Source organism: Struthio camelus, chromosome 4 (genome assembly GCF_040807025.1).
Source record: "Struthio camelus isolate bStrCam1 chromosome 4, bStrCam1.hap1, whole genome shotgun sequence".
Taxonomy (NCBI): domain Eukaryota; kingdom Metazoa; phylum Chordata; class Aves; order Struthioniformes; family Struthionidae; genus Struthio; species Struthio camelus.
In genome coordinates this window covers 59,122,185-59,134,668 of record NC_090945.1, presented here as the reverse complement: position 1 = coordinate 59,134,668, position 12,484 = coordinate 59,122,185, and the positions used below count along the sequence as shown (strand labels likewise).

Sequence of the window (12,484 nt, the reverse complement as noted above, 5' to 3'; positions counted from 1 at the left end):
TTAATTGTAAACGGACAATATGGAAGGGCGTGTAGCAGTGAACTAGCTGGGTAGGACCATCTCTGCAGAGAAATGTTCATGCTTCTTCATTCTAGAGTGAAAAACTAGATGTGAATCAGTAAGACATGACAAAAAGTTGTTGTAGAAAAACAAACAGGGAAAAATAAAGATCGCAACCACAGTAAAAAAAAGTTCCACAAAGTCAATGCAAAGCTGAAGTTGAAAGTTCAAACACAAAACTGTAGAAAGCCAGTTAGTTTTAATATTTAAACAAAAAGTGAATCAGGTTTTTCATATGTTTATTCAGGTCCTGCCACCTACTAACCATCTATCGTAGGAAAGCAGGAAAGACTGCTCCCAGTGACAATTAGAAAGGCTATTGTGAGGCAGCACTTGATACAAACTCAGCTGAGCTTAGCAGAGCAGTAGACCTCATACAAAGACTGTCAGTGGCTCTAGATTATGTCTTACATACAATAACTATTGCTTGAAGAATAAACATAATATTTTTCATTTATTATTTATAATCTTTTTCTCTCAAGGAGATCTGTGGTTATGGCTGTCTGAGAAATTTTAGATGCCAAAGTCTCAGGAGAGCCTGAAGAGAAAGTAATTCTGAGAGAAAGTAATTCTGAGTAAAAGCACATATCAGCATATATATAAAGCCGTGTCGATTTACCAGAAAATAGTACTTATAAATTTTGAAAAAAATAAAGAAAGAACCCCTTTTAATGGCTTAAATTAAATCATTTCTATTTGGCCATCCTGTAGACCATATTCCATCCAAAATTTAATTACCCTTCACCTTTAGAATTTTCAAAAAGTAAGGATTTCAATTTAGTTATAAATGTTGTAACTAGCCACTTTAATCATAACTTAGACGTACAATTCTTCTTAGGAAATTATGGTATTAACAATTCACAGATGCTTTGTTTTTCACTTTTTCGGTTCAGCTTTTGATATTTTTTTAAAAAGTAGTACAGCTTTTCCTCTCTTAGGCTAATGTCAGAATAAATGTGTATCATTGATAGGTTGGAAGCCTATAGGCAAAGCATTATAATACTGAACTTAAACATTTCAGAGAAACAACAACACAAAAACACAAAACACAGAAGGTAAAATCTGTTTAATCCCATGTTTTGATTTCTCTTCCTTCATTCTCATTACTCAGCAAAATGAAATTGAAAATACCTCTTGTATACTGTCATTTTCTTTGACATTAAATTCTGTGGTTAAAATATAACAGCATTTCAAAAACACAGCTAATATGGGTACCACTTATATTTTAGTTGCAATAGTTCATTTGAAGTGCAGTTTGCAAAAGACTTCTGGCCAGCACTGAACAGATTACGGAGCAACTACTGTGAGCAAAGCGAGAGCAGCACTGCTTTAACTTAGTCAAAATGTTAATCCACAGTGAGAATCACAACATATATGTAGAAAAAACTCAACTTCAGCTTTCACCCGCTATAGTTATCAACCACAATTTCACCCAGCCTGAAATCAGCCACAGATCAAGTTCCCCTAGACTTAATTTATTTTTGGCACAATTAGGATAGATGGAAAAATACAGGGAATTTGAACAAAATCCTACACTTTGACAATCATACTGAGTTGTAGATTGCACACAGTTCGATATTGTCATTAATGGGAACTAACGTACTTAGTGAGGAACACAAATATCTCACTAATTCCTACCAAATCAATAACAATATAGACTAGGATGCCATTTTATCAACTCTGTGAACCAGCACCACTGTGCAAGAACAGTGTCCTTAGCTCCAATCCAAATGCCATTACCAATGTGCATTCTCCCTGTTCCCTACTAGAACCACATACTAATCATCTCCAATGGCAGTAAGCACTCTTCTCATTTTCAATAAGCTTTTCTCCAAAGCACTGTTTTCCTCACAAGATGCTAATGGAGAAAAAAAGAATGGCAAATAGGCAATGCACGAGGATGCAGTCACATATCTACAGACTTTCTTTAGTATGAAAAAATCCCAGGATAAGGAATCCTACTGACATTCATGACTATGGGAATTTTGGACAACAGCAGCGCCTAACCTAACAACCTCGTGTGACTGAGGGCCTCATGAACAATGTGAAACTGGAGAATCTCAGAGGCTGGGACCTTCCTGAAAAGCTCTGAGAATCAGTCTCAGATTCACTGGAAAGCTAGGAGGATGTGAGCAAGAACCAAGCTTATTCCTCCAGTTAAACCTTTTAGGGGGAAGTCTGGAAAAATGAGAACATTCCTAAGCGTCAAACTTTTACAAAAGAAAATATCTATCTGTAAAGCCCCTATATAGTAGTTTACATTAGTAATTCAGCAATGAAATACTTAAACAAAAGAGCACATGATATGTACTCTTATGTCACCGTCACATTTGACAGAATACGGGATTACTATGAAATTATCATTTCCAAATTCACATGTTGAAATTTTCTGACTGCTGATATATTTCAAAATAATTTTGGAATCATCAATTGAGCATGCTAACTTAATCCTGAAACTTGTATTAGTAGATATTAAACTGCTCTTACTTACCTGTCTACTTACCTGCAAACAGACCTACCCATTATGGTAACAGCTGCCATTTTGATGTACCACTTTCCGTTTCAGTAAATACCTCTGAGCAGAGCAGTTAGTCATTGCATCACACAACCTAATCCCTTACTGTCTTGCTCCTTATGTTGCCATATTGATCTATGTAAATGGATTCCCAGAGTTCTCCATACGCCATTTACAAATTACAAATTTCCATTTACCATTTACACAAACAATTACCATTTCTCCATTTATACAGTGATGTGAAAACTGGTCCAGCAATTTGGGATTAGGTTCAGAGAGCCTTTCATTAAAGTCCCATTTCAGCACAGAGGACTTGCATGACCTTGGGTAAGTCTTCTTGCACCTAAGTATCACATCTTTAAAACTGCTTAACATCATGGCGAAAACTGAAACTACCACAAAAAAATTAAAATAACAGAATACTTTCTCCAAAATTATGACTACCTGTTAGTCAGTCAATAAATACCTTCAAAAAGGCACACTGTACCAAGAAATATTTAGTTTCATTCTAACTTGCAACTTCAAAATGTGTCTTGCTCCTATGTGAGGCATAGCATGAAAGTTTCCATAGAAGAAAATAAATATTGCATGTTTTTCAAAATATTCATTTTTCTTATAGGTATACATACACAGAGATATTATTTTATATTTTTCATACACATTCATATACATTTAAAATTTTTCCAAAAAATTTGATCATTCTTCTCCACAATTACACTGGATAATCTCCTTTCTGTATCTTGTATAGCCCTATGTCCATTAATCTGATACAGCTGTCTTAGTAACTTAATAACGCAGATATTCATAGGGTGATCACACAGCAAGAAGTCAGTAGAGAACAGCAAGAGCAGCTAAAGTAACTTTCAGACTACTTTATCCTTCCCTTATTTCTCTTCAGAGAAGTTAAATCAATAAAGATCTTCCTCACCAGTACAAGACATTCTCCCTATTCTGCATATGAGTTGCTTGTCTCAGAGCTTTTTCCATTGCTGTTTTTATGAAAAGCTGTGGTCCAGAGCAATACTGTTAGTTGCTTTCTTTTTAATGCCACTGGATCTTATTTAAATGTTCCCTGTTGAAATTAAAAGACTATGAAAAGCACAGAGAAAACAGTGACTACGAAAACCCTAAGTACTGAAGAAACAACACTCAATGGGTTTTTTTAGGCTCTTAAGAACATAATACTGGATGATCCTGATTTCTTGAAGCACCTTTTTATCCATTATCATCACAGAAAATTCTGCTTAAATTCACTTTACAAAGTAATCCACTGATGACTACATTTATATGAATCTGACTGTTTTGATAGGCTTTTCCCCACAATGTTATGTTCACTATAAATAGTGAAGATGAAGGAGGAAAGATCTGTAGAGCCATGCAGTTGGTGCTGAGAACACAGTTTCCAAACTACACATTTCAGGTTTATTTTAGACTAACTCCAGTCAGGCTCCTTGGACTATTAGCTACATTAAGGGTGCTCCTACAGCGCATCTTCCATTCTAGTTTCAAGTAGAATAGGGTCACATACTTATAGACAGCTCCACAATGTGAACCAAAGCCTGTGGGGACAATCAGAAGATTCCACTTGAAACACACATTGCTGCTCCATCCTAAACAGCTAATACAAATGCACTCATCATGTGAGATCTATAAACCAAGTTCCATCTTTGGATCTCCTGTGATTTGGCACTTCCTTACTTTAGTGAAATTATTCCCAAATTGTTCAGAATAAGTAAAAGCGCAATACAAGTTTAAAGGAATTTTACAGTATATCTCTTTACCCCTTTTACCACACAAGCAAAAGATTCAGGAGCTTACCATATCTGTGTCTGAAACAGGTCCAAAACTGGTCACATAGATGTTAGTGAAGACTTCAGTAATACTGTCTGATATAAAAAGAAAAAATAAGCAAACATTTTAAACTTATAGCGTTTGCTCAGACTCTCCATACAAAATTATGGGACGTTATGAACAAGTTCCTATCTTTATTTACTTCTCCTAACCAGTATCCTGTTGTAAATACTGGTGATCTTTATCTCACTGAATTATTCTGCAATTACCAGAGGTTGTTAGATGAGAGTTTGCCCTGCTGAGTAGCTCATTTCAGTCAAAGGACTATACAGCCATCAGTAAGTACACACATATTTCCCACTTCTCCACCAGCAAAAATAACTGCACTGTCTTGGACTTAACAAAGCAGTACAGTTCTTAGCATAAAATGCCTTTGTTGCAGAGCTGTTATTTCTATTGTTGCAGACCATTTCTGTTAAAGCCTTTCTAATTCAGTGCTATTTTCTTCATCCTGAATAGCTTTTTCAAAGCCAAAGACAGAAAAGGCTTATTGATGACAATAAGCTTTTCAATTACTGATGACACCAAAAGTAATGTTCAGCAGTGCACTGTATTTCAACTGGGCATGTTTTTAAGTGACACATGTTTTCACAGAATAGTTCCTTCCCTTGATACACGATGCTCCTGATACATTGTTGTGGATTATTGTGTAAATAGTGTAGAAAAAATGTGCATCCTAATCATTGCAGTTAGACAGCCATGAAATCAGAATATTAAATACTTCACTGTGGGGAAAAATAATTGTTGAGTTTTCTATTTTCAGTTTTCAATTAGGCTCAAAACTGAATGATGTGCTAACAGGGATCGCATTCACACGCAGGAAATTTCTAACAGCAGTTGCCAACGACTGTGTGCTATCAAGACAACCAGCACAAGGAACTCTCTGCCTTAAAGCCAATCGTTGGCTGAAAAAGAAATATTTAAATACAACTATCTGTAATTTGACACACCTCAGAATTTCCCTTTCCTAAAAAGAATACTGCTGCGCATTCAAGTATCATATGAAATCTATGCGTTAGAGTCTTTAATATTGTTAAAAGCTATCTTTTGACAAATATGTGGCATAGGCAGATTTTGCTTGTAATTGTAGGGGCCAATAATATAACCACTGTCCTCTAACAGGAGAAATCCTCAGTGTTCACCCATGACTAGAGAGCCTCTACCAGCCACGAGACAAGGGCAAGACTTTTCTGAGAGCAGTGTATTATCAAAGAGATGTAGCTGCACCCAAAGCAGGGATAGGGTGATATAATACTTTCTGCAAACTCCTAGAAAATTGTGAAGGCACATTCCTGCACCTTTGAAGAAACTTGCATTGACTTCTCCACCCCATCAGTAGACACGTCTTTATTAGAATAGAGGACTCAATATTGTCCTTCCTACTCAAAAGCACATTCTTTTCAGGATTGCTTCTTCTCTTTTTGCAGCAAATGAAGGCTGACTCTTACTATGCTGTCGTTTAGAAACCCTGAGAGTTCAAAAAGTGTGCTTCCCCTGCACATCCTGAGACATGTTTGTTTATCTGGTAGAGACTACTGTAACCCCATATATGGGGTCCACATACAAGCAGAGTTGATTCCTACCCCAAATAGTTTACAAACTGAGTTTAAGTGACTGGACGCGGTGAGGTGCTGGGTCTGCACTATTTTCAGTATTCGACATGGATAAAGTATGGATCTGGCTGAAAATTGTATGGAAAACACATATACAGTTCAGAAGACTACTGACTGCATGGTGCCTGTGGGAGAGACTCCAGAAAAAGGATTATTCTCTCCAAATGGTCACTTGGCACAGGCTAAGATGAAATGCAAAAGTGACAAGGCACACTACTCTTTAGGGGGTAAAACACTGCTGCTGGCAATAGTTGTGAAATTTGGCCTGTACTGCAAGGACAACATGCAATCTTAATAATAATTCAATGCAAAACACTAGTGTTAATGTATGACTGACAGCGAAAACAACCCCAACAACAAAAAGCCAAGGCTAATTTCAAACATACTGGTATAATCTGAAGTAATTCCATTACAGGCAACAAAATCTGTTAGAAAATCTGAATCTGCCCACCCCCCCACCCCAAATCAGAGTTACAGTTGGAAGCATGGTCTTTTTGTAACCTCACTCTATTGCTATCAGTTGTTTCCACTTGACATAGTATTTGACATAGAATGTCTTTACAATCTGCATATAGTAAATCACAGAACATGAAGTCTCTAGGTTTGCCTTGCATTTAAGTTCAATAGAAAAAAAAGGCAGTCCCATAATCTATCCATTAAAATCATATTAGCTCTGCACACTGCTGGATCCATACTTCCAGCAGAAATGAGCAGTGAAGACAGAGTTGAGGATGAACAAATAGACTACAACATGCAGTTGAAAGTTATCACAACAGTCTGAAGATTTCTCTTGTTGGCTGTACATTCATCACTTCAGATCAAGGATCCTCATTACCCTTGGAGTCAAGGATCAAGACTTGAGGTGGGGGAAAATGGACAAGAGGAAGGAGAGGCATGCAATCTGGAGACCATCAGCTACAAGAGCTTCATTCCTGACTGCCATAATTAAGGCCAGCACTTCAATCTATGTAAGAAGTACTGGGGCAAATGCATCCCTTATAGCCTCAGGAATAGGAATGGATACAAAGTAGTCATACATCTTTGTTTCTTTTTGTCAAAATTGCCTTCAGTCTCCACAGTCACTCACTGGTGACAGCAGTGAGTTTCAACGCAACCAGTTGCTCTCTCCCCTGACCTGAGGGTCCTTACTGACTAAATGCAGACACCCCAACAGCGGCTTCTCCACTGCAAGTGAGAGCTAGACTGTGGCAGAGAATGTAGGGAGAAAGCAGAATGTCTTGAAATTGAGTATGAAGGTGACCAAAAAATAAAACTCATAAGTTACAAGAGATGAGATGACTGAAGGAAAAGGAAGCGTAGAAGAAAACAGAACAAAGGAAAACAGATAAAAGGAAAGGCAAAAGCACAGAAAACTACAGGAGGAATCGGTAGGTTTTTATTTCTGCCTATTTGCTGTCAAAATTCTGCATATTTTTTAACTCTCTACCTACACTGCATACAAGCAAACTGGTCCTTAAAGAGGAATAAAGCCAAAATGTAGTGAGTCTTCAACTATTCCTGTTATAATCTGTTAATGCTGGCAGTCTGACTCTCTTGTCTGTTCCTTCATATGTTAGTTTACCTACTGTTACAATAAAGGTGCATGTGAATTACAAGTCTGAACTCAGCATTACATAATCAATAACTATAAAGAGAAAAGGTGAACTTCATTATTTAAAACAAATATTCCAGTTTTCATCTTGAAAGAATATACGCTCTTCAAAGTCTGTATTAAAACATACACTTTATTCCCACTAGTAACTTACTGAAAACAATTCAGAGGTAGAAAACACGATTTCCGAAGGACTTTCTGATTAGAAATCATTCACCAGACACCACAGTTAAAGGCTTTTTATAACTCACGTTCTGTCAAGAACAGTACAGCTCATTAGAGTCTCTGCTGGAGATTCAGACAGTTCTGGTTCATAAGTATTTGTACAAAAGCCATAGGAAAGTATTCAGCTAACAAACGGTCAGTGCAATATGTGTCTGTGTTTTTGCGCATAAAATTAAGGATAAGGTTTTCTTTTTCCCAATATAATCCTTAAATAATTTTTCTTAAATCTGTATGTAAACATCTAACTAAAAGGCCAAGTTTCCAAAAATGCTTAAATCAATGGAGGCCCACTGCTTTTGAAAAATCTGTCATTCTTAAGGAGAAACCCTTCATGCGGGAAGGTGGGATTCAGTCACTTATATTTGGGAGCTCTTGAGCTTGAGTTTTTGAAGGTTAAACAAAGTAAATGCACTAAGAGACAAAAGGAAAAAATAGCAGTATAGTTTATGTTCCTGATGGTTCCACTAGGGAAAAAAAAAAAGTCTCGGGCACAGAATATGGCATGTAGATGCCTACATCACCTGAGGTGCTATGAAACACAGCAAATATAGCCAGGCTATTCTAATAGCTTTTGTTTTTTTAACTTACTTTGGTAATAACACTGTTGAAAGAGAAGCTTTATCTGGCTTAACTTAGGCCAGTTTCTCAGAAGATGGAAGCCAAAATGAAACTGACAAGAAAGATTCAGAAAGTTAAGAATAAAGAGATGAAGAAACAAAAAGCCTAGAAGTATGAATAGCAGAAGCTGTTCAGTTCATGTTTTAGATGCTTCTCAGGCACTCTTATTCCCTCTTTTCCCTTTCCTTACTTGATCTCTCATGATACCAGTATCAAGAAAAAATTAAGAAATTAGAAAAGTAATAAATACACCAAATTGCAGGAGATTTATAGATCCTTATCTATCCTCATCTGGAATGTTTAGTGTGTGTTTAAGTGACACTTAGGATTTTACAAATACTAATTATAATAACCACTCTCTGAAGAGAGCAGTTTTATTATCTCCATTTTTTCCACACTTGGGAAACTGAGGCAGAAGAATTTAGTGAAGTGTAAATAACATGAAGTAAAGCTGTTTGCCAATTCTGGATTCAGCTGTCTAACATTAAGCACCCACAGTGGACAATGTCAACATTATTAGCTTGTCAAAAATTAGAAGAGGAGTTCACAGCTTAGTTAAGAGTTCAGAGTTGGTGCAATGCCTTGATCCATTCCACTATGACACTTCTCAGGCTGCTGAGATACCCATTCTAATGGTCTGAGATCCTGCTGGCTTGTTCTCCAGTAGAAGAGCTGGCTCAGCTGACGTTAACTGCTTGGTAGAGAATTTGTAGTGGCTGAAGTTTAAATCAATCACAGGCTAAGTAACAGAGACGGTCGGAAAAGTCAGATGAAAAGGTTCTTCATCAGTATTTACCAATGTGTCAAACTTGGGTATTTCCAGGGAGACAATTCAATTTTGAATGAGTTCCTCTGGAACGCTGCCTGCCAGGCAGTTTTCAAAACTTTTCAGCTTTCTTTCAGAAGTCCTTTTTCAGCCTGCCTGCATCACTGAAGGAGTACCCAAGGTTCCAGTGTCTGTGATGCAAGGCAGCTAGACATGCAGGAGAATTCTCCTTTGAGAATTCTGAAGGAGAATTATCTTTCTTGAAAAAAATTTGAATATTTCTCAAATCTGAGAATGATCTGGGTTCTCTCCTTTCGTCCTCTCCTCTCACCAGAAGAATCTACAATCCTTTTTTCACAGTGAACAGGGCCAAAATATATGTGGCTGCTTCTAGGTATGTTTAAAAAAGAGAAGAAAGGAGAGTGACCGTCTTGAAGTCTTCAGAGGGAACCAGCAACAAGGTTCCAGGTGTTCATTTGCAAGAAGCTGGCTATGTATCAATTACGTGTCAAGATTATCTTCACAAGAGAAAGGCCTTTGCTTTTGGTGGGACTTCCAGTCAACAGAACTAAAACTGTAAGTCCATGGTTTGGACAGCTAAAATAAAAGCTAGTCTGTTTGAGGTAATCCAAAACCATCAAAAATATTTCTTAGTGGGACAGGGCTTCTAAAATATACATACACAATTCTAATGCATAGTATGAAACAATTTCTCTTTCTTTTACAAACATAATTTTTAATGTAGAATAAATAGCACCCAGAAGAACACTGCAAGGCTGTAACTTGATTGAAGAGCTGCCACAGCAGGCAAAAAATGTGAAAATGAATCACTGTTTATTAACTATGACAACACAAAATAGAAAAGGAGGTCAAGTTTGGAGTGGGGTCTTTAACTCAGGATTTCTGAATTTTGTGGAAATGCTGTCGAAAGTCTGGTGTTACTTTAAATATTGTGCTATAAAAATTATTTAACTGGCATTGACATTGCTCTGACATTGTAATACTGACTCTAAGGACATGCTTGGCAATGATGCCCAAAAGCCTTGAAATTGTCATTCATAATACAAGCTAGAAATTGCACGGGTGAAGCAGCCTGAGTCTTAATCCACTAAACACTGTTCCGACTCAACATGCTGCCCTTACCTGACAAGCTCCTTAAGAGTGTCCGTTGACAGCTGAAGACACTCTCTGGCTGAAGAGGAGTGGGGGAAAGAAGGGTTCACACAACATGGAGCCATAGGAGCAGCAAAATTCATAAGAATGAAAGTATTTCAAAAACACTATGCTGCCTGTTCTTCTCTATATTTTGTTTTGGTGCTTCATAGGACAGTTTTATCTATCTAATTACTCAGCTTCTTTAATTGTTATCCACTACGTTAAATTACAATAGTTTCAAAGGAACATGTGCATACCGAAGTACAGTTTTAACTTGTAAACGGAAGTGGACTTTGTGAGAAGAAACAAATTCACCTCCCTCCTTGACATCAGCGCTTTACTACCAATATCATCACTATCCCTGACCTATCTGCAAAACAATTTCTTAATATGAGCCCTAAGTAAATTTCTCTTTCAAATCTCTCTCTTCAACAAAATGTATGTAGAGCGCTTACCAAAGTAAGATCTAGTAATACTTCTAAGTGTTACTGACAGCATTTGTTCTGTTGATTCACTTTGGTACAAATGAGATCAGAATCGGGCCCTGTATTTGATTTCTCATGGCACTGACCGAAAAAAGAATGTGCTCTTAGCTGGTTTTGTCACCAAACAGCTGATTGATTAAAGATAACAGTGAAGCTTTATTCAGATAAAATCTAATTGTGTTATGGATTACAAAACCCCAGTCTTAATCACCTAGTAGGACATCAGTAGGGAAATCAGAAGAAAGAAAGAGAAATTATGTCGGAGAAAAAGACAGGAATTTATAGCCAGGGGGCTGAAAGACCCAAACTGATTTCCCCCTGAAGAGCTTATATCTGTTAACAGACACCATATCATATACTAAATAAATAGCCCCATGTAATTGCTATCAGAGACTCTCCAAAGGCCTGGAGAACTCATGAAGCTGGCAACCCCACAAAGCAATACAGTGTCCTTGAAATAAATACTGTTATGTCATTTACACTAACTGAATATCTGGTCCTGTGTATGAGCCCATTCTGCACTTAGAATATTTGCTTCCCAAAAGTAGTATTTATGATTCCAAAACTGAACAGAGCAAGTCCAAAGCAGCAAGAAAATAAACTTGAGGGGAAAATTCACTGTAATAAAAAACTTCAGCTAAAAGTAGGTGTAACTTTAGAGATGAGTGAGATTTTTTTGGACCAGAAAAGAAATATATATTAGCACGGAAAAAACATTTAGCTTAACTGACAACATCCTTTATTTCTGTAGCAAAAGACATGAGCTGGGGAAACATTTTCAGATATGTCTTTAGCTGAGCAGGTCTTTTATAGGTGTAGTTTACCCATAAAACATGCACGCATGAAATGCAGGCGTATCTGCCACTCACATAATGTGTTATGTCTCCATGGTCAGATAATTAATTCTCAGATTTGTCCTGTATGTAAAAGAAACTGACGAAAACTGAAAGAATACCGTTTCCGCCTAGCAAAATAAAAATTAAAAGCTCTCTCTGTGTTAAGTGGATGCTTTGGTTTTATAAACATTAGAGGAAATAGAGTAATTACAAACAGTAGTCTTGATTGTGTTACAATTAACAAACGGAGAAATAAAATGTTGAAAATAGGAACAATGAGGAGTGAATGAAATTATTAGAAAGGGCAATCTAAACATACAGGTAATATGAAATCTCTCCTCATAAGGCCAGATTACCATGAAATCCATCAAATTTCCATCTGTTTCCGTTTCACTATATCTTCACACACACAAAAAGGGAAAAATAATCCAGCTCTAAAATAAAGAACAAGCATGAGTAATTTTTAGTTGGAGTTACTTTAAAAGTTCAATAGAAACATGAAAGCGAAAACTTTAAACATAGAGGAGTTTGGCTGGAAGAAATGTGATCTTACTGAGATAGGAGTAACTTCAACTTAAAAGGTTGAAGTAAAACAAACATATTTGGCAGCAAATCAAAACTACATGCCATTCAAATGAAAAATACAACATCAGTATTAAACCTTATCCCTTCAGCCACTACAGCACCTATCAGGATGGGAAGAGTCAGATAACCAGGTCACCATATTACCATATAATAACTAGGCTGA

The 12,484-nt window shown here is 36.8% G+C and overlaps 1 protein-coding gene across 3 annotated transcripts in view; it reads right to left on the bottom strand.

The window, feature by feature from the left end:
- Positions 1-12,484, bottom strand: part of GABRA2 (gamma-aminobutyric acid type A receptor subunit alpha2) — a 75,501-nt gene that overhangs the window by 37,722 nt on the left and 25,295 nt on the right. For all 3 annotated transcript variants that reach the window (XM_009682015.2, XM_068942996.1, XM_009682016.2), the window contains exon 4: positions 4,394-4,461. In XM_009682015.2, the coding sequence (XP_009680310.1) occupies positions 4,394-4,461 (68 nt within the window). The remainder of the gene's footprint in view (positions 1-4,393; positions 4,462-12,484) is intronic.